The sequence below is a fragment of the Penicillium canescens genome, assembly GCF_028828765.1.
Source record: "Penicillium canescens strain IBT 15451 chromosome Unknown utg000002l_segment0_segment0, whole genome shotgun sequence".
NCBI classification, from domain to species: domain Eukaryota; kingdom Fungi; phylum Ascomycota; class Eurotiomycetes; order Eurotiales; family Aspergillaceae; genus Penicillium; species Penicillium canescens.
In genome coordinates this window covers 2994536-3021490 of record NW_026703964.1, presented here as the reverse complement: position 1 = coordinate 3021490, position 26955 = coordinate 2994536, and the positions used below count along the sequence as shown (strand labels likewise).

Genomic DNA, 26955 nt, shown 5'->3' with positions numbered 1-26955 from the left:
CGATTTGCGCATGGGCAAGTTGTGAGAGATGAAGAAGGAAGAAGGATTGTATAGGAAAGAGCTCCAAATGTAGGTGTGGGCCTTGATATGTGGAGCAGTCAACAAATATCCACCGCCGCCCTGTCACTTCGGAATGAGCTTATTTCATTCTGAGATATTGCACCACGGAATGATATGCGATACTTGACACCTGGACTAGGTTTGTGTATATTGAGGCCTACATGATTATACGCACTCTGATGTGCATGTTCCTACGGCGACTTTAATCCTCGAGAACTGTCAAGCTGTTATCAGATCAGCTCGATATCATTCCCTTACGCAGGAATGCCCTCGAGGCTACAGGGACACAAATCATGTATCTCATACACAGTGCAAAGTTCAATAGAGAAACCCAGGAAATTGATGGCAGAGAGATGCTTTCCGAGGCATAGGCGCTAGTAATGAAAAACGGAGCTCAATCCAGCAAACAAACCCGGATGGCTTGGAGTGGAGATGCTATTATACACTGAGCTTAGTGTAGCTATTCATAAATGCAGGATGCATAGACGATGGGTCTATTGGCGGCTCAGGCCGTCACTAAATGAAAACGGGTCAGTTATGTTATTTATATTGCATTGTCACGTCCAGCGAGCAGGTGAAATGACAGAAAATCCCCTCGAGGATATAGAATAGTGCACTCACATGTGGTTCTCGAGCTCATCGAGGTGCTTGCGCTGCTCAGTAATCTTCTTCTTGAGTGCAGCAAGCCTGACAGCACGATTAGCTCATATTCTTAATTTGACCGTCTAACGGTAAGACTTACTTCTCCAGCTCCTTCTCGCGGATGTAAAGGCTCTCCTGAGCGGCCTCGCGGCGAGTGAATGCGTCACTGGCAGAGCAAAGATGTTAGCGATGATCATTGTGAGTATGATGTCATCAAAATGTAGCAAGACGGACATGCTGGGCTAGCAATTGAAACCAGGCCAGACTGCCACAGGAAGACCTCGGATATGTATCTTGCTTACCCAGAAGTGGCACCACTACCGGAACGAGGGGCGCCAGTATCACCCTCACCCATTCGAGGGACAGCGACGGAGAATGAGCGGGTCATAACTGCCCGGTTGGCAGTGACGGCAGGGCGGACAATGAATTGACGGAGCATCTTGATGGAATAGTAAGGTTTGAAAGAGAGAGAAGGTTGAAAGGGGAAAGTTTACAAAGGTACAAGAGGAGCAGGTCAGCCAGCAGCCATGACATAACCTGCCAAGAAACGTCATGTGAGGGAATTATGTCAGATCAAAATTATGTCAGCAAGTCATGTGAACAGGGAATTGATAGGGACACTCCCACTTTTGTTCCGGACACTCCTAATTATGTAATATCCATGATTAGGTAATTGAAAACGTCATGTGATTGTATTGGTATTCATTCTCCGTATTATTTACATGACCTTCGTGTATGCCCAACTTTACCACATGCAGTGCATTTAAAGGGTGCCCTCTTCCGTTTATTCATAGTCTGGCTGTTGTCTTTCTGCTCCAATTGATCCCACTTCCGCTTTTTAGGCTTTGGAAAAGGAATCAAAGGCTCTAAGAGAGGAAGGTATTCTGATTCCATTTCAGAAAGCCCAGTTCGCCAGAATGGGTGGATATCTGTCAATGGGATAGCTTTATTGCTCTCCAATAAACTAGTAATCCGATGGGCACAAGGAAGACCCATTGTCCTTGTGAACGTATTAGTACAAGGGGGTAAAGGAGCAAGATTTGTAGCTCTTCTAGCCTTTGTAACTTGCTCGCCAATTAGTCGTATCGAATAGCGGGAGGTCCTGATCACAATATTAGTATAAAGTTGATGTAAGGTTACTACTGGCCTCTCAATCTGATCTCGTCTAAAATCATATTCAAGCGTAGCATGCCGGGTTTGTAAAGCCTGTGAAATCCTTTCAAATACGATCAACATATCCCCTGTCGAAGCACCGATGTGCTTTTTTAAAAAGGCATGTGAGCCTTCAACTCGAGAGGTCGCAGAATTACCGAGGTGTAGGCATTGTTGTGTCCATGCAACTATAAATTTTTCTTTATGAATTAGCCATGTCTCCTTAACATATCGAAGAGAAGGGGAGGTCTGATATCGCTTCTCGAACTCTGATAGCCTCGAATTGTAGTCGTTCTCTGTAGTAGAATAAATTAGCTGATTCCATGATTTTTGAAATGTTTGATATTCGGCGTTCGTCGTAAAATGCTGCTTCGTATTAGACGTTACGTTCTTGTTAATATGCCAGATGCAAAGAAGATGGGGATAATCTGGACAGACGACCTTGACAGCACCTAATAATGCAAGGTCTCTATCTGTACAAAGAACTGGATAGAAAGAGAGGGGGTCGAGAAATGAGAAAAAAGTCTTTAAAGCCCAAATATAGCTCTCTTCCTGTTCATCCTGCATAAAGCAAAATGCAACGCTAAAGGTTGAATTTGATGGCGAGACACCAATAATATGCAATAGAGGCATACGATATCGGTTTGTCTTATAGGTGCAGTCTAGGACGAATACCCTGTTGTATAGGTTAGCATACTTGATTGACTCTGGGTGTGCAAACATAAAAAAGAGGACATGTCCTTCGCTATCCTGCTTAATAGCATATTTCCAGTGATTTTCCTTCAAAGTCTTCAGTAGAAACTCAAGGGGAGTACTATTACCGAGCTTTTGCCTTCGTAAAGCACTTCGCGCATTGTAGATGTCTCGAGGGGTAACTAAAACATTAGGATGCTCTCGTTTGATTAGAGCTAGGATGCCACGAGGGGGAGATCCAATTTCCGATAGATGTAGGACCTTTTGAAGCTGCTCCTCTGTGAGCCGACGGGCAGCTGAATGTCCGATCATATTATCATCAGCTGTGTGATTATGATTCCGGTTTTGGACCTGTAGCTCCCACTTATCATCAAAAAGCATTTTCCCGTATAGCTTAAATGGACAGCCAATCCGCCGTGTAGTTGTCGTTCTTCGTTTCGCTCCATCAGGAGCATTCACTCGGTCACGATACGTGCCACCACGGTCACAACCAAGATAGATGTACTTATCTGTGATTGATCGTATAGTAGTGACAGCGTAACCTTGCGAGAGAGCATGCTGACGGACAGAGGCAATTAATAAATCTCTGCTATCAAAAATTTGCTCAGTAGGGGGCTCCATTTCTGAAAAATCCGAGAGGCAGAGATTTGAGGAGCTAAGAAAAGAGGGAGGCGAGAGCTGGGGATTTATACGTTTAATATACTATACTATGGTATGACATTTAGAATGATGTTGCTGTGGTAATTCCAATACAATCACATGACGTTTTCAATTACCTAATCATGGATATTACATAATTAGGAGTGTCCGGAACAAAAGTGGGAGTGTCCCTATCAATTCCCATGTGAACAGAAATTTCTGTTTCCGGCGCAGAAGAGATGCGATAAGTAGATGAGCTCTCATTCGACTTGTAAACTACGAGATCATGGGAGACTCTGCAGATGACCTGCTAAGCCTCTTGTCTGGACCGGGTCCCCCCAAAAAATAGTAGCAAAAAGGTAGACACGGGAGTCAACATGGAACTAGCGGCTGGTCTGCCTTGGATGGTTCTCTAATAAGGCGCAAGTAAGGAACCCCGGGCGATTGGCGCGGAATGGGAGATGACGATGCTGGCCCACCGAACCACATAGAAGATGAGAGGAGAGAGAGAGAGTGTGTGTGTAGTATGTACTCGAAGTACCAGTACAAAGTTGGAAGAGAAATAAGAATTAATTAGAGTAAATGACCAGTACTCCTAGTCTGTTCCTTTCAATAGAAGCCGAAGTGGGTTGTTCAGGCGTAAATCCCAACAACACCGCCTTCTGTGTTTCCCCCTCCTTCTCCTCTCCCCTTCTCTCTCTTCAACTCCCTTCATCCCCCATCCATCTATCTCCTTTTCCACCTTTTTCTCTTCAAACAAGGTGAGTGTTCTCTCTGTCTATCTCCTGATACTTCCATTCCCACGGCACACATCATTCTTCCCCCCCCACACACATATCACGAATCTGGTTTCAAGGCTCGAAAAGACAACCCCCCTCTTCCCTCCAAAATATCCTTGAGGTCAAGTCGGGTCGATGGAATCGCGTCACGATATTATGGTGGAAACTACATGTCTCCGTTGCCTTGTTTACCCGCTGAACTGGTGCCGCGACCGCTTTCCTGCGATACCCAACTACGCAGGGGAACCAAGGCAGTGTGGCCACTGGGCTATCACCAATGATCGTCATGATCTGCCATCACGCATTTTCGTCCCAATGACTTGATCATTCTCTACATGATATTCTTGGAAAATTTACACCTGGACCCCTCGATGCTTGAGGGGTTATTGTCTACCCCTCCCGACCGCCTTGCTTGCACTGCTCACGATGGCGTGATTTGATGCCTTCTATCTCGAAAATCGTGGCACTCGAGAATTTTAGTTGAAAAATAGCTAACCTGCTCTAATCCCTGCAGAAAACACATTTTCATCATGGGTCACGAAGACGCTGTCTACCTCGCCAAGCTCGCTGAGCAGGCTGAGCGCTATGAAGGTTGGTTGGTCAACCCCAGAATCTCAATCATATCCGCTGACCATGCGACACAGAGATGGTCGAGAACATGAAGGTCGTTGCCTCGGCCGACGTTGAGCTCACCGTTGAGGAGCGGAATCTCCTGTCCGTCGCTTACAAGAACGTCATCGGTGCCCGCCGTGCTTCCTGGAGAATCGTCACCTCGATCGAGCAGAAGGAGGAGTCCAAGGGCAACGAGTCCCAGGTCACTCTGATTAAGGAGTACCGCCAGAAGATCGAGGCCGAGCTTGCCAAGATCTGCGATGACATCCTCGAGGTTCTCGATGAGCACCTCATCAAGTCCGCCCAGAGCGGCGAGTCGAAGGTCTTCTATCACAAGATGAAGGGTGACTACCACCGTTACCTTGCCGAGTTCGCCATTGGCGACCGCCGCAAGGGTGCCGCCGACTACTCTCTGGAGGCCTACAAGGCCGCCACCGAGATCGCTCAGACTGACCTCGCCCCTACCCACCCCATCCGTCTCGGTCTCGCTCTTAACTTCTCCGTCTTCTACTACGAGATCCTCAACTCTCCCGACCAGGCTTGCCACCTCGCTAAGCTCGCCTTCGACGATGCTATTGCTGGTACGTCTCGACGTATTTCCTCGAAGCCTCCATGATTCAGAACTAACATTTGTCTGCAGAGCTCGACACCCTGAGCGAGGAGAGCTACAAGGACTCCACCCTCATCATGCAGCTCCTCCGTGATAACCTGGTACGTACTACGCTCTTCATGGATGAAGTACAAATACTGACCAGTCTTTCTTAGACTCTCTGGACCTCGTCCGAGGCTGAGCCCGCTGCCGACAGCGCCGCCCCTGCCGAGAAGAAGGAGGAAGCCCCGGCCACCGAGGGTGAGAAGCCCGCCGAGTAAATGAGTAACACCTAAAAAGATCTTGTTGAAGGACTCACGTCCTCAGGACGGATGGGACAACCGAGAGAGAGAGCGCGCGACGGGTCTCCCAGTGCAAGGACATAGAGTGAAGACGAGGAGAAAAGGACCGTGAGATGTATTGACATGAGTTGGTTTGCTCTCCTGCCATGGCTCGCAAGGGCCTACTAGAGAAATAACCGTGCTTTGATGTTGGTGCTCACTGGTCCATTTCACTTTGATCCTCTACTTACCTTGTGCCTCCTTTGCTTTTGGCCCGGTGCTTGTGTTCTCTGCCTGGGGATATCTATCTGTCTCCTCTTTTTCGTTTTTCATTCTCCTTGTTATTTTGTCTACTTTGCCTCTTAACTACCCAAAGAGTCCCTTTGCGCGCACTCTCACAGCACCCCAACACATACACAGGACACCACAGAAGTTTTTATTAAATCAGTTCCTTATCAGGACTTCCACGATGATGTATCTTGCTGATCTCCGGCTTGGCTTTCTTCCCTTTTCTTATTTATCTCCCGTACTCTGTGCCATATGGCGTTTGATTCTCGCTAGACCTGGGTTCGAAGATAAATTCGTATATTGACCTTATCACTTGCTTTGATTGAGTAAATGTAGTCGAAGCATGTAAACAGTGGATCCTTACCTGGGAACAACAAGAGTTATAATGATGTGTATACAATGCCACTGATGCAGTGTTGGACAGTCTCTACACGAAACTGAGTCTTGAAGCGAGTATACCGTTTCACGCATTTTATGCATCTTTTTCACTCTGGTTTGATATCACCCCAAAAGAGAAAATTTTTGCCGTGCATTCCTTCTGGTGCATACTCATATTCAAACCTTCTGGCTCTATTACTAGACCTTAATGACTCGCATAGTAGGTCTAACTGGTCTCAAGCTATGTGTAACTCCTCTCAAAACACCTTGCTTTTAGCGAGCCGATTGAATCCTCGTTCAACGCTTAGGGTCTAGATTGAGCTATTAACGTTCAAGACGTATAAGCTCTTGAGTAAGATACGCATATTTCTCCGAGTCGCCATCTTTCAATCTCGGTCATTAGCTGTAACTTCTTCCGTTCATTTCAACCGGAGATCAACGATGGCTCTGGAAGCTGGAGGTCTGGTCTTGCTGGTGTGTCATGAATTCTGGGTCAATATTACAAGCAATGAGCAGTTATATTATGCCTCCGGTTATGACTTGCATAAAAGAATGTTTATATGTTCGAGATGAAACGGTAGAACAGTTAGCAAATATGTTATATTAATTGACTGAACTTGGATAAGTCAACCGTTGAAAATGACAAAAAGAGCCAGCCGTGGGTTTACGTTGATTATCGTAGTATAACGTAGCACTACCCGTACATTTCATATGAGAATATGCGAGTACTCCACCATTGGGCCTCCCAAGACGACCGGGAAGCCACGGGGTAGTGCTCTTAGGGCTATACAACGATCATGTGATTGTTGGAATGGAGCCTCACTCTTATATGAATGAGTACCTATGCAGTCATCTCATCTCTCATTTTAAACTACGAAGATCTGCGGAATCCCGAAAATTAAGTCCCAGAGCTGTGGTGAGCCTCTCCCCTCTGTCGCGCAATCACATCGACCAGTTTCGTAACCCGGCCCTCTCAGCAACCATTTTCCCTGAAGTGGCCGTAGAAGGATGGTATAGTAGCCCGAAAGTAACAAGGCACTCGGACGATCCTGTTTCAATAGAATCAGGTACTCAGGCAAGACGCGCATTGGCCAAGAATTGAGAGAATCCCAAACCTCGGGGTTGACCAAGTTTAGAATGGTGCCTTGAGAGCGTTGGGCACTGGATCGGTGGGTGTGGAATGGCTCGAGGAAGAAGAGCCGGTATAGCAGCTTAGAGATATAGTATCGATCACCCATGTCGAAGTGAGTCCGGTCATCCAACACAGTTATAAGCGGGATTCCTTCTTGGGCTTCCTTGAATTTGGCCCAGGCGGCAGTTTCACTGCCGACAATAGAAATCACTGGACGGCTGTGGTTGGGATTGTCGGCAGTCTGCTGACTGAGCATGGGCAACAAAGGAGAGCTGTGCTCAGCCAGTTGGTCAGAACAGTTGTTTCGTGAGAGGTAGACCGCTTAACGGTAAAGTTGAAATTGGCAACACCGGCGTTGAGAAGAGCAAAGTCGATCTGAATGTTGGACCGCTTAACACTAGCATAGCTATTCAGATCCAATTCCCAGACCTCGACCATTAGGATCTTTGCTGAAGCGGGAAGCGAGGCTAGTCGCAGCTTCGCCCTTGGAGGCATTGCGGACGGCCAGAATCAGATGGGACAGTCCAAGCCCGAGTAACTGATCACAGGACTAACAGCCCCGTTCAGTGTTGGAGCCTGTCACAAGACCAGCTTTGTCGCGAAGGGAGGTGCTGGACGGTGCTTGGGGAGAGCAAAATAAGAACTGGCAATATAGGAAGCCGGGATAGGTGTTGTAGAGAGGCATTTTGGGGAGTAGGGAGGTAAATAAGGATATAGAATGGAGGGTTGAAACTAAGGAAGTAAGGTGAAGGGCGTACCAATATAAATAAGTTTCCCTGATAGTCTGCTATATACTTATTTCTGAGTATATAGGAACCGACGGTGCCGTTCCAAGCTGTGATTAGCCATCTCGGCTTTAAGTATGATCTCCATAGGTCTGATAGTGCTGTCCTCATCTTGCTTTCTAGAGATAATAAAGCTAAGGATATCTGGCAAGATAGATAGTCAGACGGTCGTATGTCCGGGTCTAAAATGGACTTACGATGCTGTGGCGAGTTCATCCACTGCACTCTGTCCAGGCTATTTGCAGTTTCCACCTGATAAGAGGTGCAGTTTGCACATTTCCTATGTAATTTGTTTGCTTTAATTAAATATAAATGTCCGAACTAGACTTCTATGTTGTAGAGATTTTCGACTGTTATATAGATGAACTGCCGACTAATCACATGCCGCGGATGGAGATAGTTAGCAGATAAAACCAACATGGCAGATATTAGGTTTGATTCCAGCCAATGGAGAAAATTCGCTTGTAGCTATCAGCTTATTTGGGCTTTAGGTACGAAGGGAGAAGGTAGAAACCTTCTTGGTAAATGAACCCGACGGCACCATTCTCGCACATTCCGATTGGACTAATTTATTCCTGCGGGTCCTTCGACTACTGCTGCTTGAAGATGGAAGTGCTGTATCAGGGTTATGACTGCACTGTTTTAGCTCTTTATGAGGTGTCTGGTTGTCGAACATTCAGATTCAGTCCTGTTGGCTCTAATTTCGGAAACAAAACGATATGAGCCATATATCACTGCTAGCGAGAATGTAGAATAGTAGAAGAGCAGATGAGGTGGAAAGCTACGGGTTTGATGGGACGAGGCGAATGAAAGAGTTCAACGTCGCCTAACTTCTAACCAATTGAAAGACCAGTAGTAATCCTAACGAGGGCAACCCTCAGCTCTGCCTGCCTATGTATCTCTTTCTAAGCGGGCTCTCTGTCCAAGGCTGCAGATCGGAGTCTGTGGCAGTCGTGTGATCACTGTTGAGAGGACTTGAAGCTTGCTCAGGGTGTCAGTAATGACACCTGCCTGGATTATGTATGTACAGGTGCCTAAACTGTGGTTGCGGCTTGATATGACACCTACGCATTATTTGCGTTTCCCCTCTCCATGGGGTACAGCCATTTCTTTCTTTCCTTTATTGGCCTATGGCCTCTTGTAGACGCAGTAAACAATATATCCACATTGATCCTGATAGAAGAACCGTTTCTATCAGAGAGGTCAATAACTTTAAACATAAACGTTTACATGCAAAGGCTATGAGACCCTATAACCCACAAAGTAGGTTATCGTCGCTCCTCGGGCTAAATGGTTAACTTACCTGGGCAGCTACCTAGATGGGTATAATAAGACGCTCCTGCATACCGGTTCCCCGGGAATACTTTGCGTATTACCCTCTCATCGATCGTCCGCAATATATGCCTCACCCATAAACCATCTCAATATCCAGTCAACATACTTAGCTCCCGGTATTCCAGCAATTTAATCTAGAAGTGATCCTCCCACGCAACTTAGTGCCAGAGGTCAACCCTAGAATTGCGCGTGAAAACGAAAGCGAGCACGCGCAAAGAACCGGTGAAGAAGTCGCTCGGGTCGGACTGACGATCTCCTGCGCGAATTGCTAACGGTCATATTGCCCAGGCTCTTCAGATCGCATTGACCCCGTCCGTGTGGTTTTGGTACCCTCCACCACCAATGTAGAGTAGATAATCTACCCTGGATTGAGTTATCGCGATGAGATCGAGGGGAGTGGGAGGGAAGGAACACGCTGTCGTCTAATATATTGTACATGTATCCTTGGCCTTGTTGGGTCCGAGATGATCACTTTGATAAACCGATCCAATCGCCCAGATGTAATATAATGTAATGTACTATAGTGGATACCGTTACTGCATATCAAGTCAAGCACACACTCCGCGCATTACGGTTTGTCTTGTTTTAATACCTCGTATTAAGTCAATTGGATGGGATCATCAGTAGTTGGGAATGTTTCGGGATCCCCCTTTTATTTTCACGTTCATGTTCATTGACCCAATCAATATATACGGGGGATCTACGTGTCCGGCTATGGCTGGTTCAAAAATAAGGTGATAAGCGAAAAGAGATCTACAAGGAAGACGGTTTGATCTGAAATAGTTTCCATTTGCTGCCATGGTTGAAACCACAATGCTACCAGCCATGCGGGCTCGATAAAAAGGGGTATGAATGAGATGAGGACTTTGAAAAATTGAAAAAAATAAAAAATAAAAAAAAGGGTAAAAGGGGGGTACTTGAGACATGCACGCTCGTGGGTATAGCAAGTGCAAAGTGCAAGTGCAAGAAGAAATAGAGGGGCGATAAAGAGATGACGGGATTCGACATCTCTGTCTCCCCGTATGGAGAGACGAGAAAGTAATCGGCGGGGATAGTCAGTCCAGTGGAAAGAGGTCGAGGTCGAGAGGTCGAGAGTGACGGAGAAGAATGGTCGGAGAGAAACGAAAGGAAGAAAAGAGGAATGACAAAACGCAGATGTACAGAGAACCCCCGAAAACCGAAAGGGCATATGAGAGAGAGGTAAAGATAAGAAGACAAATGGACTGCTCCGAAGGACCCCTAAGATGCTTTCCACTTTCCACGCCGTCCTGTTGTGACCATTACCGTCACCATGCAAATGCAACCATGACGAGAAAACATTTCCAGTGCGGCTTCAGCAAGAGTCATTCAATCAAATCGAGTCTAGTCCCAGTCCCCGAAACGCCCAATGTGCTATGCATCGAAAGACAAAAAAAAAAAAAAAAAAAAAGAAAAAAAGAAAACAAACGAAGGATAAAAAAAGTACAAGTGAAACATGGGTTCACAAAGCCGCCGAGAGAGAAAAAGAACGCCGAGTAAGAGAAGTGAGGAAGGAGGAAGCTCAGTAATATCGACAAGGGATGAAAATAGGCAGGTGGCCACACTGGAGAACGTCGCACACCGCGTTTGAGGATGATGCAAGAAGAACGGAAACACCAAGATTGCCAAGGTTCAGGTGGCGGACCACTTGACGAACATCAGACATGCAATGATGTCACGAATGATCCCTTGAACCCCCTTGAGTAGATATATCCGAGTTCAGCCTCCATCGATCCAGCGGTTCGATCCCGGTTGAACAGGGGGCTGTGGAGACGATGATGGCGTTGTGGCGTTCAACTCGAAAATGCGAGTTCCTTTTTTTTTGGAATTTTGCGGATGGCCGAACCAGTCGGGTGGATATGTGTGAGAAAGTGGCGATCGGAAGACGTCCCTGGATAACCGCTGACCTCCCATTTCAGAGAGAGGGAAGACATTCGTGTTGTCAGAGACCTCAACCCTGTCGTTGTTGATACCGTAACATGCTGACCTGGACATGTAACATGGAGCGACCAGTCGGATGTGCGAGAAGAGAAATATGGAGGGATTTCTTCGTAATGGGCAAGTGAAGATAAATCGGAACTCGGTAGAATCGGTCGGGCGCACTTTTGAGAAAACCCCCTTCTGTCGCAAAACCCCCAGCTTGATGTTCACGGAATAGGATCTTCGACCATCTTGCGACATTCTGCCCTTCGGGAGATGGCCTATTTACTTCTGCGCTTTGCGGGCCTTCGTACTGCGGGTCATTTCGCTCTTGGTCATGTTGCGGGTGAGACCACCGATGTAGTCTTGTAGGATTTTATTTTCGTTTTCCAACTTGTCGTGGTCCGATTTCACTGCATCGATACGCTCGGCGAGAGCCTGGAGGGATGACTGAAGGGCCTTGGCTTGTCTATTTTACCCCAATAATTAGCCACTGCAAAACTCAGACCTTAGTTTCCTTCCAAACTGCTTGTAAAACTCACTCTTGTAGAGTTTGACGGGCCTCCTTGCCCAAGCGTTCTAAATCGGCGGAATTCCGTCGGGGACTCATGGCGCGGGCGTCGTCTGGGGGGAACTCCTCCTCCTCAATTTCGATTTCGGGGTGATCCCGAGGGACAAGGATAGAAGCACTGGGTTTTCGGCTCGCCATTCGGGGTCGTTCTGATCGGCCTCGACGCTCTGTTTCTGCGTCGGATATGGAAGATGATGAAGAAAGGGATGACATATGCATGCGGCCACCGTCGTTTGGGTGCGGCAAGGTATCAACAGGAGAGGCTTCAGTCATCGCTGTATCTGAGGCCATAAGGGTTACTGCTCGCGGCACACAGGATCAAAAAGACGTCCAGGGTGGCGGTGTAATGAAGATCCCACGATTGGGTCAGGGTTTTAAAGGGCCGGAGGAAAAGCGGAGGCTGATGAAAACGACCACGGTCTACCCCTAGCGATGTACCCCAGACGAGAAATCTGTGTTACGCTTGAGGTAGCTACCGGGGTCGGTGGAAAGTCGAAAGGAGAGAGAGATGGTAATTTTCCTGGTAAAGACGACCGGGGTCGACTTGAAGGGAGCTGGTCGAGCTGAGTAAAATTCAATTCAGGGCGAAATGGGCGGGACCGGGAGAGTTGAAGGAGGGGAGACGAAAGAGAGTAGGGTATAGTAGGGTATGTCGAGGTTCTAAGAGATGTAGAGAAGGTGAAGAGCTTTGGGGGGGGGAAGGAGGGAAAGGAAGAGAGGGTCGGTATCGGTGTTACGGCATGGAAGGGTACATCTGAGTGACTTGTTGGTCGGTGCGGCGGATGCGGTACACGGTGGTACCTAGGGAGTCTCCGGGTGGGAACTTGTCTATCTTAGCACCTTTTCAGTAGGTGGAAAGTATTCCCTTGGTAATGATCATCATTTCTCTTCTCTATTCCTTTCTCCTAGCCTCTCAGGTTCCATGTCTCTAAGAAAGTGGGGGAGGCGCGTGGCAGCCACATATTAAATTATTACTCGGTGAAGGCAAAGTTCTTTTCTCTTCCCCTTAGTAGGTACTTGGTACACCGCCATCCGCTCTATTTATTGGTTAGGGCAAGTATTGGTACCTTATCCACAGCGCCGACTACCCTTAACCGAGTAATTATAGATTTAAGGAGGTTTTTCCAGGGGGTGGGTAGTATGCAATGTCGATCGAGCCTCAACAAGCCAAAATGACGCCATGCCAGTCCTGGTTCTCATTCACGCGGAACATAAGAGGCTGCATAAACCCCGTACTGAAGTGGCGAACATTTTTCGACTCAACTTCCTCCCCTCTTCCAGGGCTCTTTGGAGATCCTTTCTAAGCAGGTCCAAATCACGTTCATCTGCAGTGTACAGAGTATAGCCGCTCCCACCGCGAAAATGGCAATAGGTGAAAAATGACAATCAGAGGTGAACAGAACACTTCATTGTGGAAGAGGGAAAAAAGACAGTCTCCGCACAGGTTTGTAATCTCCCGCAACCACTCAACAATCCTCTTAGTCCACCAATGTGCGCCCAACGCTTGGGCTTCAGACGATCCATTCCCGCGGGGGTTTGACATCCCCCTTATTATTTGATGGATCGCTAGCCGAGGTGGAAATGGAGATAGGCGCCGATCTTAAAAACCTTGAGATTGATCTGTTCTCTCCTAGTTTCATGAGGACGATGTACGGAGTTTAACAGGTGGTATATGGTTTCAGTCCACCCTAACTTATAACTTCGCTCCGTTCCCGGCAGGATCAATCAGAACTGCCGATGCCACTACGGGGATATGCAGCAGTGTTCCGCTACACGAGGCATGACGGCATATAGAAAATCGGAGGGTCAAGGTATTAGGAAGTTAGATATCGGAGATGGATCTCCACAGATAATATCAAACCAGATTCGTTCCTGGATTCCGAGAGTCAGATGACAAGACGCTCAGGCCAGAGTGTGTAACTATACAGAGTATGTTCACCGAATTTGGGCCGCTACACTAGATGTTAGGCCCATGTTCAATACATGTATTCCTAGAGACAACGGGGGCTAAGTGAGACATCCACGAATGCCTACGTGTAGCTATTGCTTTGTCTATGAGACACAAAGCATCCCCTCGACATGTAAACGTCAGTGACTTACTAGTACATATTTTCAATACGGGAGTGGGGTGTTTCCATCAATTTTAACCCCTATAACTGGTCGCCTTCCCGTCTTTTCTATGTTGTTGGCGCCAATCGTAGCACCGAGAATTCTGTGTCCTCTGCTGTGCAATTTGAAACAGTGCCAATCACTATTCCATTTTCGAACAATACCCCGAACAAGACTTTGTTTCGAAGTACGGGTCCGAGGCACCGTACACGGCTACACTTTGAAGTTTTCAACGGCCCCCGGGGCGACAGGATGAATAAAGTACATAAAAGAGTTTCATCGCCGTCTCTGGGCTCCACTCAGGTACACAGGATAATACATGTAGTTTACAAGCCATCGAATACAGTACAGAGGACGAATTGACTCAGAACAGAAGCGAGCACAGCATAAAGAACTTTCCGAATAGGGAAAGAGTCGTTGACGCTGTGCACACAGTGGACCTTCACTGGGACTCTCTCCAGAGAGAGGCAAGAGTTTATCTTAGCTCAGCCTCAAATGTCTTGGAATATCTCCCGTCTAACCCACAGTCTCACACAAATATACTATATCTTCACTTATAGTGTCCCACTTTTGCAGATCCAAGAAATTCCTGTTTTCGCCTTCCATTTCCCGGTTTTGTGGGGGGTCTTGTCTATCTGTCTCGAGATGGGGATCCATTTCTGTCTACCAATCATCCGGGGAGGAGGAGATCCAATGCAGATGCGGTGTGCGTGTATGTACTGTATATGTAGGCGCATGTAGTTTAAGTCAAAGCCGGGTTTGCTTACAAGGCTGAGAGGTACGTTCATGCGTTGCCGTTTCTCTCGGCTTTCTGATTGATAACACAGACATGCATGCTTCTAGTTGCAAAACGTATACCTGGCTCCGAGACATCTCCGGGTTAGAGTAACAGAGTGATACACTTTTGTTTACCTTTTTAATTACGGGTAGAGTTCTAACAAGACAATGTCAAACTTGAAAGGATATGATAACGATTTCAAACCCGAAACCCGGAGAATCTGCAGACTGTACAGAAAGAACCTCCCAAGAGAAGCCCCTTCCAATGAGAGTAAGAACCTATCTACCACCAAAACGCCAACCATTCAATTTTATTCATAGAGCTCCGCATGATTGCCATTGGTACAAGGCTCTTAACACTGCGATACCGCCAGACTGTGTTTCAACCGTACGGCCACGGCCACGATCATTGTAATCCTTCGGCCTGAAGCCCGCAGCTGAGGGCTCAGAGTCACCAAAGTTGCGGTAGTCAATAGCATCAACGGGGATGATACTGCTACCCACAATATCATCCGCCTCGAGCTGACGATACGGGCGACCCCACCAAGAACCGAACTTGCCATCGCTGTCCCGAGTCATCAAAGCGGCCTGCGCATTGTGCTCGATCCAGCTGCCATAGGCGCGACAGCGTTCCAAATGCCATTGATAGATCTCGTCCCAGCTGTCCTCTGCTGAGTGACTACCAGTCATGGCGTCTGCCAGAAATCGTTCTTCTTGTGGCTGCAAAGGCCGACAGAACTCTGCCAGATGATGGAAGAAGATTCCTTTGAAGGTTTGCCCGTCCTGGGAACAGGAACCGCCGGAATCGCATGCGTCTTCTAGTACGCCTCCGCGGCCGAGTCCCTTCCACTGCTGGCTGGAGATGTATGGCCAGCCGGTGGCTTGCAGCACCTTGTGGACTAGCTCGTGTCCATCAATCAGATACTCTTGCGAGTTCGTGGCTAGCCAGAGTCCCCTCAGCCCGCTGAGAATGACTCCTTGGTTGTAGGTGTAGACCATAGTGTTGAGTTCATCGCACTTGCCCGAGCCGGGATTCTGTGAGCTTTGGTAACCACTGATATGAAAGCCATCAGCGTAGAGCCGGCCGGGGCCGGTCATGTTCGAGTTATTGAGCCACTTGTATCCGTCGATTGCGGCCTTGAGATGGGCAGGGCTGTGTGGGTTCTTCCGTGTTGTGTGGGTGCCTTGTGAGTCGGCGAGGAACGGCGAGTCGATGGGGTCTCCTGGGAAGTATAGGTACATCCCGATGCTTGCGGAGATGAACAGCTCGTTCGTGATTGCGTTCTTGTATGGCATCAGGTATGGGCTCCAGATCATGCCGCCGTCACAAAGCGTCTTGTCCCAGCCCGCTGAGGCAAGCTCGTAGAATAGTCGTGCTCTGTGTGCTGCAGAGTCACGGAACTGGGTGCCATACCATGGCTGTCCAGAACTGGCGTTAGACGAGGTATAGTGTAAATCTGAATGGAGGTCTTGGAACTTAATATTTTCCAACCATTCCAGTACAACCCAGAGCATGTCATCGTAAGCCTGGTTCCTCAGACTGAAGGCATTCTCGCCGAAGTAGAAAGCGGACGTATGGCTGAAGTATCGACTGACGGTATTCTCAAGCGTGGAGTGTGACAATCCTTGCAGCTCATCCGTCTCAGGGATATCAAGCGGTCCAGAGCTTAGAGATGACAGCGCCGCTGAAACGTGTGTTCCCAGGACCGCGGCAGTCCAATCGATGCTAGTAGGCCACGTGCCCTGCCATAACACAAAGTACTTGTCTTGCATAACACGCAGTGCATCGATGAGATCCCGTAATGTTTCGAGAATTGGTTCGTGGCTTGACTCTTCCGGGGCCGGTTCAGTATCTCCCAAGACTGTCTCCACAAAAGAGTCGTCAAGGGCACTGGAACCATCATTGAAGGTCGATAATGATTCTCTCAAAACATCTTGCGGCGGATACGCCAGCGCTTTGACCCCAGCCGAAAATGACAGGAAGCACAGTGTAATGATACAATATAGAGACCGTGGTAGCCTCAAAGGGCAAGAGGAAGTGTGTTGGGGAGCCATTCTGTCTCAGGAAAGTGATCCTGCCAGAACCAGATCCCCAGACACCAGGTAATAGAGCCGTGCTATAGATATATAAGGAGAGAGTTCGCAATGGCGTGGAAAAAGAGGAAGAGCGCAGGATAGGCTCATGCGGGGAAAACGGGCCAGGGTTCGGCCTTAGTCACCAGACCCGCTTCCTGCCGCAACATCTATCCATGAACTTCGTCCTGTTGGTAAGGCCAGGGCTTCCGATTATTTGGTGAGTCTAAAGCTAATTTGCATTATTACATTGGCTGGAGTATGGCGCCACATGACTGTCGCGTGATCCACCTGCAAGGCATCGGATACGAAGTCAAGCGACTTAAGGGCTACACTACAAATGGAGAACCAGCGAATCGCATTCTGTTCGGTTACAGAATGAGTCGCAAGATCAACAAGGGTGATGGAACGTCACTTGCAATGAAAGAAAGGCGTCCTGCATAACGTACATTACTGAAAGGTTGGGCTAAGGAGCCAAGATGGTCTTCGCTAATTTGATAGTTCAACTTTCAATTTTATCGAAATTGCCTTTGATTTCTGAATCGAGGTCAGCGTGGTTCGTGACGGGTCAAGACTGGGATCTCATACCATTATGGCAATCTATCACGGCGCCGGCGTATACCTCTATGCGGATGTGTCCCATGGCACCTCTCAATCAGTGTGAACCGGAGAGGTCCAAAGAGGGGTAACACCTGCGAAGACCAGATGATCCATTCATCAAGGGAGATATTCAGGTGAACTGGTGGGAAGAGGTTCGAGGTAACAGCGCAGCAGTGGAAAAAGAAAAGGCGAGAATAAACGCGAAAGCCCCAGGTATCAAATGAAAGGTCACAAGCAATGCACCTCCGTCAAATTTCATCCTTCATATCCATTAAAGAGCTTATTCCCGGTCACCGGCGGCTTCAGGGCTGCGACTGCGGTTGGGGCTCCGGCTGCGATTCCGGCCACCCCGGCCCTTGGATGCTCCATTCTTGCCCTTGCCAGATGGGGGCGGACGAACAAACGCGTAGTCAACGTGGATGGTCTGGTCGAGGAGCTTGGTGTCGTTCAGGTTCTGAATAGCGTCGCTGGCTTCGGGGAGGGTGGAGTATTCAATCAATGCGTAGCCCTTGTAGACAGTTAGTTAGTTCAAGATTCAAGATGGATCGTCACAAGAAATCAACGCTCAGAAAACAGGGCCCTGAGAGTCTGTCTCAAGCTGATTGTCCCATTGGGTCAAGTAGGAGCGCACCTTGGCATAACCCGTCCGACGGTCGAGGTTCAAGCTGAAGTTTTTAATCTCTCCGTACTCCGCGAATAGATCGGTGACGTCCTCTTCTGATGCTTCCTCATGGATATTGGACACAATGATGATCCATCCTTCAATACTGCGCACAGCGACCGCATTTTCCTGTGTCCGTGGCTCAAAGCTGCCAGATTGCTCGGGTGCGTCGTTTTGTGCGACAGGAGGGTCGACTTCCATTTCGTTCGACATATTGTGTGGTGCTGAGTATACCTTCGACGCGACTGTAGTTGTGAGGTATTGGGGAGGTTAACTTCGCCGTTGGTAGTGTTCAATGAGTCCGGGTCTGGATTGCAGTCTTGGTTAGGCAAGCCTCACCTTCAAGCTCGCGATCACATGACCAGGACTACCCTGCTAAGTTCCAGTATGTGCATACTATTATTTCCTAAGCTTGCTATTTTGCCTTATTCATCCTAGGCACTCAATTACTCTCTACTTCTCTTGCGACACAAATTGCAAGTTCAAGCATATTGCGCAACTTGATCGGTTACCGAGAGCTACTAAGACGAAGGCTTTGATCCAAATCAATTTGCATTTCTGAAGAAGCACCAGCAAAGTAGATGAGTTCTAAGGGAGATTTTCTAACTAGAGCGGAGATTGTATTCACCCCGTTTGTTGTAGGTTCGTCGGTGCGAACACTGAAAGGCGTGCCTTTGCGCAGAGGCTTCGACCCATAAGACCAGAAAAAAAGAAAGAAAAAGAAATATGAACGGTTAAAATACAAGGTTGTTAGTTAAGCAAAAAGAGAACTCCAGATCCGTGTTAAGCAAGGCCAATAACAGTCTGCTCCATTGCCATGAAATGCAGGCCGCTTAACGACGGTTGTTGTTGCGCATGCCGAGGATCTGGACCATACGAACGAAAATGTTAATGAAGTCCAGCTCAAGGCTGACACTCTCGTTGACAACATCGCGCTTGATCAGGCCGCGCTCAGCAAGGCGGGCGTGGTGCAGAATCTTTTGGACGTCATACAGGGTGAAGCCACCGAAGACGGCAAGACCACCGTAGAGCCAGAGACGCTCAGACCACATCAAAGTGCGAGCAGCAGTGGCTGGGAGAACCATGGGGGCGAGTCCGGAGAGAGCAACGATGGCAACACCAGCAAGAAGAGGACCACCGAGGTAAAGGTACTTCTCCTGCTTGGCGGTGGCACCGACGAAGGCGATGGAGCCCATCATACCAACAGTGTAAAGACCGGCACGGGCGAGGATGGCGGGGTGCATGAACATCAACGGGGAGAGAAGAGCAGCCTGGGTGAGGTTGAACAGGGTCCAGCAGCCATACTTCACGACGTAGCTATCTCAAGTGTTAGTTTGTATGTCACTTACTGGTTCACTCGCGGGACTGAAAGAAAAGGTTTCAAAACTTACTTATCAGGGGAGGTGTAGAAAGTTCCGTACATTGAGCCGATGCTGCCGACGAGACCGACACCCATAACGAGCCAAGGGTTCATAGCCATGAGACGATAAGACCAGCCGCTCATGTGAAGAGCGCGAGCAGCAACACCGATGATACCAACACCGAGACCAGTGTGCATGAAGGTTTCGTTCAAGAAGCTACGCTCGTAAGCGGGCATGCCGCCGTCCTCTCTCGTCTCACGGTTAAAGATGACGTTGGTTGCCAAGATGGTACCACCGACAATGGCGGCGCCATAAATCAGCTTTTGCGTCATGTTGCCACCCTGAGCAGTGTTGTAGCTCTGCTGCATGTAGGTACGGCGGAATGCATTCTGGAAGGACGAGCGGGACTTGGCGAAGATCGAGGACGAAGCTCCCTGAAGCTTAGGTGCTTGGGGCTTGAGAGGGGAGTTGTGGATGAATCGAGCGGTGTTCGAGGCTTTGGGGAGCTGGCGAAGAGCCGATGATACGGCGAACGGGCGCCGTAAGAAGAAAGCCATGATCGCGATGTGATAATCGAGATGTGAAGAGGGGAGATTAAAGTACCGACTTGACGGGTGATATCAGCGTGATTCGTGATTACTCATGCTTAAGTCCGGAATCCGGAAATTTCCAGAATAGTCAGGTGACTCACAGGTGGGATTTGATATTCTTAGAACTTGAACTCGCCTCGGTTTATCAGATCGGCTTGCTCTACGTCATTCTATTCTGACTTCTCAGTCATGGCTTCGAACTTGGAGACTATCCATGTGCCGCATTTACCGTCTCTGCCGGTGCATGTTGCTCTATATCGCGATGTTCAAAATGCCGCCTTCTTGAGAGAACAGCTTCTTGCTGGCAATGCAGAATTCGAATATGCTCTTATTGATGCAAGCATGGTATGTGAGGATGTGTCTTCTTGAAATTAGACAGTTGGCTCCAAAATGTATATTTCAAGTCCTGAAATTGACACCCCACATTAGGTTCTTTCAAGGGCCCATGCCACTGCTGCTGTGTTCAGAGCCGTCAACGACTATATGCACAGTCGACTGAAGTCTCGCAACGTGCATTCCGAGATTGTATTCTCATTCAACTCTACCAATAATGTGTGTATAGAGAGGCGGTGCAATTTGTCACGGAGCTAACACGGAGTTAGATTGCCGAGTCATTCCGCAGATTCGGCATTGCCGATTCAACCAAAGATCTCTTGGTGGTCAAAGTCTCTGTCTCGCCAGAGATAACACATGAGTCTGTCGTCGCCCATCTTGGCGCCTCAGTTCAAGGGACTTCGGTACCTTTCGATGATCAGACACTTTCTGAAGTCTCCGATGTCAGCAAAATCAAGAAAGTGTACAAGTTGGGAGCTTTGCCTTCACCACCCAAGGCAACAGATCAATCCAATGGCACAAATGATGAATTGAAGCAACGGCTTGAAAATGCCTTACTGGCAGCAATTGCCCTGAGGGGATCATGAGATATTGGTCGGAGTCACAGCACTTCACCGAACCCAAAATGCCTCGAACTCGCAATCAGTGCAAGAGCACCTTTGCTAATGCATTTTCGAATGCTGAAAGTGTGAAACTGCTACGCTCTTGGGCCATTTATACCTCGAGAGTTTGAAATTCGACTGACAAAACATCCGTCATTGATCGCAAGGAATAATCTTGGTTTATTTCAGGATGACACCACAGTCATTTAACTGTGTTGGGATCATAAATATCTCTATCGAGATAATTACACGTAAGTAACGATGAATTGAATGAATCATACCCTCAATGCATGTGTTTGTTTCCCCGAACATGGACTATATTTCGGCGATTCCGTCCAATTCGTAAAATCATGTAAAGCCGTAAGAAAATTAGGTTTGAATGGATATACCAGCTCTCATCTTGATTGGCAATGCTTTTGAAATATAAGTGTACACTGTTAGTCTCTCGAATGCCGTTGGTTGCCCGGCTTAACTATGAAGTGAACCTAAAACGGTAATCCTGCAACTTTGCCAAGACCGCGGTCTTGTCACATCGAATTCAACTTCAATCTCCAAACAATACCTCCACGAGCATATCCACCTTGCATACATATCTTACTTCCTGCCTTATTGGGCATGCATATTGCATATAAAATGCGTCTGACATGAGACTAGCTGGACGCGCGACTTATCAATATCACACAAGCAAACATTGAGATACGCGACTCGCCACAATGACTACCGCAGCAGATGTGATCATCTTGTCGTCCTCTCCGAACCCTCCGCGATCACCAAAATTAGCTAGGCATGATCGCAACCCGGCGTGTCACGCCTTGCCACCAGATGCAACGCCACCGCCAGTACCTTCGCCGTCTGAGTTGTTCCAACCGCACACGCGTTCTCGATTCTTTCCCACCTCAATTGCCAGCGACCAGTACCTGGCATCCGCGCCGAAAACAAAGAAGCGATCGACCAAGAAAGCTTCCGATGATCAAAGCGCATCGGGCAAGCCTGGAGGAAAGACGAAGAAACTAGCAAATAAGCTAGCACCAGTTGCGCCCAGCAGTCCACAGCCTGACCCCGTGGGCCGAATGGATAATGCGGCAAAACCTGGCAAGGGCAGACCCCGGAAAACTGCCAAGAACCAGGACCAAGGCAATATGAAACTGGCTGGGAAGGTTACAAAGACGAGCACCGGAGAGGAGGCAAAGGAATCGACTAAGGCTGGCAAGAAGACGACTGCTACAAAACAATTGCCTTCAACTGATTCAGGGGAGACTCCAGTACCCACGAATGCTTTGGGTAAAGATGAGCAATTGCACCTAGACGAGGCAACGAGAAGAAGATTGGATTGGACCCCACCGAGGGAGACTGCCTGCGAAAATCTCACTTTAGTCGATGATTCCGGAGAGCAGGAGAAACGCTGTGAGCCAAACGCCATGGGTGGGTTTGGCAAGCTGCTATCCGATTATAGTTTCTCTGGATCAGCTCCAAATCCCCGCGAGCTTCCCCAGAATGCAAACAGCGGACCAACAAAACGACGACGGATAGAGCTGGAGCATCCCCAAATCCAACAGCTAGTCAATGACAAGCCCTATAGCTTGAGTGATTACACATCTACAGACGAATCGGCTTCAGGGAAGTCAAAGAAGGCAACCAAGGCCAAACCTAAGAAATTTACAACGCTGACGGCTCGAATGACTGCGCAGTATGCACAAAATAACGAACAAGAAGGGGAAGGACCGGTCATGGATTGCGTTCCAGGCAATAGGGCCGCAAAAAACAGGCGAGGGAAAGCCAAAGAAATGGATAACGATTCTCCTTTCACCATTCTTTCTCCGGAAGCTGCTGTCGAGTTTATGAACGACCAAGACCTTGTATTCGGCACCTGCAGTCAGTTGGAAAGAGAGGATTCACCGCAGACCTTGCGGGAAATGCAACAAGCTACCTGTGCTTCTGAGAGTCTTTCATACCGAGACGGAAAATGCGATTCTGTCCATGCTCAGAAGAGCAGAGCAGCACGAGAACCTCCTATCCGGTCTGTCTCAAGGATAACAGGCACTAAAAACCTGTGGAATGTTGCATCCAGAGACATAGAGGGCTCTTTGGTTCAGTCTGAGAAGTTGAATGTGGTTGACCTGACTGATCGCCCTGAACTTTCCACAAAGAGTCATGACCAAATGGCCAAACCAGCACTGAAACCCCTTGACAAGAATTGGTTTGAGCTTGACTATGCGGACATTGATTCACCACCTGAAAAGAAACCACCGAAAAACAGCTCGAGCTCAAACGTCCAGTCTCAGGTTTCAGCAATTGCAACGCCTGTCAAGAGAACTAAGGCTGCTCCATTGGAACCGGCCATCTCGCAACAAACTGATCCACAGGCACCTCAAATGCCGCAATATGCTGGGTTTACGGATGCGGAGTTGTCTAAACAAATTGCTAGATTTGGTTTCAAGTCGGTCAGGGGACGCAAGAAGATGATCGATCTCCTTCAGCAATGCTGGGAGTCCAAGCATGGCGGCGCTGCCACTGGTAGTCAGCCAGCTACCCAGACAGAACAACCGAAAACATCGGCCACTGTACAGAGCAACGACCCGAAGCCTGCCTTCGATTCGAAATCCAAGGCAAAGACAAAGCCCAAATCGGTAACTTCTATTATCAAAGAAACTTCACTGGAGACCGCAAAACCAGCTCCTGCTTCACGCAACAATTCCCAGAAAAGTCCGCAGAAAGGCTCAAAGACCAAACCTACCACTGGATCCTCTGCATCATTCATTGACGTGGAAGAAATCCAAGACTCAGAAGAGGAAGTCACACCATCTCCGAGTCAAGTACAAAGTCACTACGTCAACATCTATTCAAAGTCCAGAATGGGCAGTCAAACTCGCGAGCACACCCTTGACATCATCACTAAAACCCCACCTGCAAGCCCAACAAAACGCAAACTTACTTCCAAGGTTTCAGTCACAAAGACCCGCACAACTGAACCCTCTGCACGAGTCAGCCTGGCAGACATATCTGCCCAGATTACCAAAGCTGTTCGAGCTCAGCCTCGGCTCTCACCATTGTCATCAGCTCTGGGCAGCCGCAATCGGTCAACATGGCATGAGAAGATCCTCATGTATGATCCTATCATCTTGGAGGATTTCACAGCGTGGCTTAATGTTGAAGGGCTTGGGCTTGTCGGTGAAGACCGAGAGGTTGGGACTGCATCTGTCAGGGAGTGGTGTGAGAGTAAGGGGGTATGTTGCTGCTGGAAAAAGAATGCAAGCTGGTAGAGTGGTGGTGGCTAATTTGCATGATTCGGAGTTCTTGTACTTTTATTTGGATACCCAGGGAACAACACATTGGGTTTGTATAGCATTTACGCAACTATTTTGCTTCTTTTTTCATCTATTCTTTGCCAACAAAGTATCATTTCCAGGAAAGCATCTATGTATCACAACAAAACATCCCATTCTTAAACACACACATTGCATGGGATATGAAGACCAAATGAAAACAGGCACACGATGGATATGACAAGCTAAACACTAAAAATCAAAAATGTCACAAACACGTAGCACGATCACAGAAGATGCATCAGATCAGCCTCTGGGTTGTTAAGAACAAACCCGGCCTAGCAATCCAGTCAGTATTAGAAAAAACATGCAAGAAGAAGAAAGTGAAGGAAAATAGAGGATTCAGAAAAGAAGAAACTGAAAAAGAAGGCTGCGATAGTCCACCGGGGATATAAACAAACAAAACAACGACATACCTCGTAGGTATCGAGAGACGACTTGTACATGTTAATCCGACTCTTGAGTTCCACATGGGAATCCCGCAGCAACTCATTCTCCTGCTGCAGCCTCATAACTTCCCGCTTCAGGTTATCCGCCTGGTCATTGAGTCTTTCGATAACGAGGCGCATCCGCCCAGCTTCACCACGCACGTATGTTTCTCCGGTCACGCGGTCAGTGACTTTGCAGGAGAGGTTCTGGGAGATGCAAGAGGCACAGCCGGTGTGGTCGGGTGTGCATCGCATCTTCTTCGCCTAGATGTTTATTATATAGATTAGTATGCTATTTTCGGTAATCAGGAAGGTTGGTGGATATACCTTGCACCTATCACAGGCTTGGCCAATACGGCTGTTGGACTTCTTCACCTTGTCACGCATTTGGGCGGACCAGTCTGGCTCGGGGTCGTTGCGGCCGCGGCGAGTCTTCTTCTTTTTGGAGTTATGTTCTCGCTTGGGGTAATGGCGGTTTCGTTGGCAAAGGACTCATTCATTGGAGTATCGCTGCTAGGAACATCACTAGTAGGGCTATTGCTGGTAAAGACGTTGATGGTAGGAACATTGGTAGGGACATCATGGATAGAGATATCTTCGACAGTAGCATCGCTAGGAGAAGCCTCGCTAAAGGAAGCCTCGCTGGTAGAGTTCTCAGTGATGGGAAGTTCGTTGAAAGTATCCATTTCCTCGATGTTTGCTTTTGGTAGATGGAAGGTAACAGTTAACCGGCGTCCGATCTTGTCTTTTTATGCGGAAGAGTCCAAATTTGACTTGGATGTCTGTTTGGAAACGTGTGAAGGTCTTTCTTTCAACTCGTAGGTTTGTTCCGGGGATGTGTGCTCAGGTTTCTGGTCATCTGGTAATTCTATTGTTATTGATGTCTACCGGGACACCTATCTAAATGACAACGCCTTTGTTGCAAGATGATCTCTCTTTGTTTGCATTTCTGGCTTCGCCGCCACAAAGGATCGGCCAGTCATCAAGTCATTGTTTTGCATTTCCACTCCTTTTTGTTACGACTTGTTTTGGTTTTCAGTCAGGGTCTAGGGGATCAAGGACAGGGCGATTGTTGTATTTTACAGCTTTTTATTCTTTCGAAACTGATCTACTGGCCTCTCTTTGTATCTTACTGTTGACTGGCTTAAAAACTGTCTTAGATTTTACATTATCCGATTCCTTTCCTTTGTTTTGTGAACATTTTGAGCGTCTATCTCTAGCCATGTCATTAGATATCATTTGAGTAATCAAGCTGTTTATTCTACGCCAACATATATAAGAACCTTACTTAACAACCGCCTAGCTTCTAGTCTTGGCTCCTACATCAGAGACGATATACAAAATGTGTTTACTGTTCTTTACCAAATATATGGCCTGCAACTGCGTTCTTCCGGGGCGAGTCGAACAGTGCATCGAATACGGACAACCAATTTTCAGGCGAACTGCCTGTTCAGGACTAGCAACAGGTTTACTCAACGTCACCGGGGTTGAACTACAGGAAACTCGACTTGAGAAGAAAGACGGACTTTGTCATAAGTGTTCGTTCAGGATGCGCGGCGAGATGTGGATTCTTCTTAATAAATGGGACGAGGATTCCCTGCGGAAGGAGGTGGAGGCGAAAGAAACGGGAGCTTGAAAGATAGACACTTAGGATGCGTAAGAGGCATCGAAGAGAGGCATAAAAATAACGAAAATCATACATGAAATAGCGTACTCTTAAGGCTTTCGAGTAGAAAATCATCTAATACTTTATCAGTGGCACTGTATACATATTTATGCACAGAAATTACCACTTCCTGCAAGGGGCTCTAGAGCTGCGATGACGGCTAATAAATAACCCCACAACTTGATCGACGTCTTATGTACTCGAAGATAAAGTAGTTATCCAGTGCGTGTATATAAATATGAGGTGAGCGTGGAGAGTACATGAAACACGCTAGTTACTTAGGCCGAGGAAAGCCAAGTGCAGTGATGCTGGTACTGCCACGCCATCTCAGCCAAACACGTCCCCCCGAAACAGTTGCTCGAGCAACGCAAAGACAACACGCACATCAACAAATGAAATCGTTGCAAGGAGACTCTCGGAGAATACTGCATCCTATACCCCATACATCTTTAGGGATCTCCCTTTAGATCCACACATTCTTCTCGATATTCCTTATCGCAGCTTCCCCCGGCCTTTTTGTAGGGTGTCAACTGCTCTGACGCGGCCCTCAACTTCGCG

General features: G+C 47.9%; 10 protein-coding genes across 10 annotated transcripts; 3 read left to right on the top strand and 7 right to left on the bottom strand.

The window, feature by feature from the left end:
* Window positions 1–2: 2 nt before the first annotated feature.
* On the bottom strand, window positions 3–1263 carry N7446_002344 (uncharacterized protein). Its single transcript, XM_058511093.1, has 4 exons — window positions 1005–1263; window positions 803–868; window positions 682–747; window positions 3–576 (listed from the first exon to the last, which is right to left on the bottom strand). The coding sequence occupies exons 1-4, from the start codon at window positions 1139–1141 to the stop codon at window positions 555–557; spliced, it is 291 nt and encodes a 96-aa protein (XP_058376629.1). The 5' UTR covers window positions 1142–1263; the 3' UTR covers window positions 3–554.
* A 2515-nt stretch (window positions 1264–3778) lies between these two features.
* Window positions 3779–6128, top strand: artA (14-3-3 adaptor artA). Its single transcript, XM_058511092.1, has 5 exons — window positions 3779–3947; window positions 4480–4556; window positions 4610–5158; window positions 5218–5288; window positions 5343–6128. The coding sequence occupies exons 2-5, from the start codon at window positions 4496–4498 to the stop codon at window positions 5445–5447; spliced, it is 786 nt and encodes a 261-aa protein (XP_058376628.1). The 5' UTR covers window positions 3779–3947; window positions 4480–4495; the 3' UTR covers window positions 5448–6128.
* Window positions 6129–6979: 851 nt separating this feature from the next.
* N7446_002342 (Short-chain dehydrogenase/reductase SDR) lies at window positions 6980–7740 on the bottom strand (the record flags this gene model as incomplete). The annotated part of the gene is made up of 2 exons (XM_058511091.1): window positions 6980–7517; window positions 7565–7740. The coding sequence occupies 2 exons, from the start codon at window positions 7738–7740 to the stop codon at window positions 6980–6982; spliced, it is 714 nt and encodes a 237-aa protein (XP_058376627.1).
* A 3584-nt stretch (window positions 7741–11324) lies between these two features.
* Window positions 11325–12165, bottom strand: N7446_002341 (short coiled-coil protein; the record flags this gene model as incomplete). The annotated part of the gene is made up of 2 exons (XM_058511090.1): window positions 11325–11772; window positions 11846–12165. 2 exons carry the CDS (start codon window positions 12163–12165, stop codon window positions 11589–11591), a joined length of 504 nt encoding a protein of 167 aa, XP_058376626.1. The 3' UTR covers window positions 11325–11588.
* A 2910-nt stretch (window positions 12166–15075) lies between these two features.
* N7446_002340 (putative glycosyl hydrolase) lies at window positions 15076–16815 on the bottom strand (the record flags this gene model as incomplete). Its single annotated transcript, XM_058511089.1, has 1 exon — window positions 15076–16815. One exon carries the CDS (start codon window positions 16813–16815, stop codon window positions 15076–15078), a length of 1740 nt encoding a protein of 579 aa, XP_058376625.1.
* Window positions 16816–17713: 898 nt separating this feature from the next.
* N7446_002339 (RBM8 family RNA-binding protein) lies at window positions 17714–18307 on the bottom strand (the record flags this gene model as incomplete). Its single annotated transcript, XM_058511088.1, has 2 exons — window positions 17714–17941; window positions 18065–18307. 2 exons carry the CDS (start codon window positions 18305–18307, stop codon window positions 17714–17716), a joined length of 471 nt encoding a protein of 156 aa, XP_058376624.1.
* A 323-nt stretch (window positions 18308–18630) lies between these two features.
* On the bottom strand, window positions 18631–20037 carry N7446_002338 (Bax Inhibitor family protein). Its single transcript, XM_058511087.1, has 2 exons — window positions 19486–20037; window positions 18631–19411 (listed from the first exon to the last, which is right to left on the bottom strand). The coding sequence occupies exons 1-2, from the start codon at window positions 20010–20012 to the stop codon at window positions 18928–18930; spliced, it is 1011 nt and encodes a 336-aa protein (XP_058376623.1). The 5' UTR covers window positions 20013–20037; the 3' UTR covers window positions 18631–18927.
* A 197-nt stretch (window positions 20038–20234) lies between these two features.
* Window positions 20235–20965, top strand: N7446_002337 (EKC/KEOPS complex subunit CGI121/TPRKB; the record flags this gene model as incomplete). Its single annotated transcript, XM_058511086.1, has 3 exons — window positions 20235–20390; window positions 20475–20597; window positions 20648–20965. 3 exons carry the CDS (start codon window positions 20235–20237, stop codon window positions 20963–20965), a joined length of 597 nt encoding a protein of 198 aa, XP_058376622.1.
* A 728-nt stretch (window positions 20966–21693) lies between these two features.
* On the top strand, window positions 21694–24240 carry slx4 (the record flags this gene model as incomplete). Its single annotated transcript, XM_058511085.1, has 1 exon — window positions 21694–24240. One exon carries the CDS (start codon window positions 21694–21696, stop codon window positions 24238–24240), a length of 2547 nt encoding a protein of 848 aa, XP_058376621.1.
* Window positions 24241–24530: 290 nt separating this feature from the next.
* On the bottom strand, window positions 24531–25417 carry N7446_002335 (putative C6 finger domain protein; the record flags this gene model as incomplete). Its single annotated transcript, XM_058511084.1, has 4 exons — window positions 24531–24581; window positions 24720–24995; window positions 25059–25190; window positions 25253–25417. 4 exons carry the CDS (start codon window positions 25415–25417, stop codon window positions 24531–24533), a joined length of 624 nt encoding a protein of 207 aa, XP_058376620.1.
* Between the last annotated feature and the right edge of the window lie 1538 nt (window positions 25418–26955).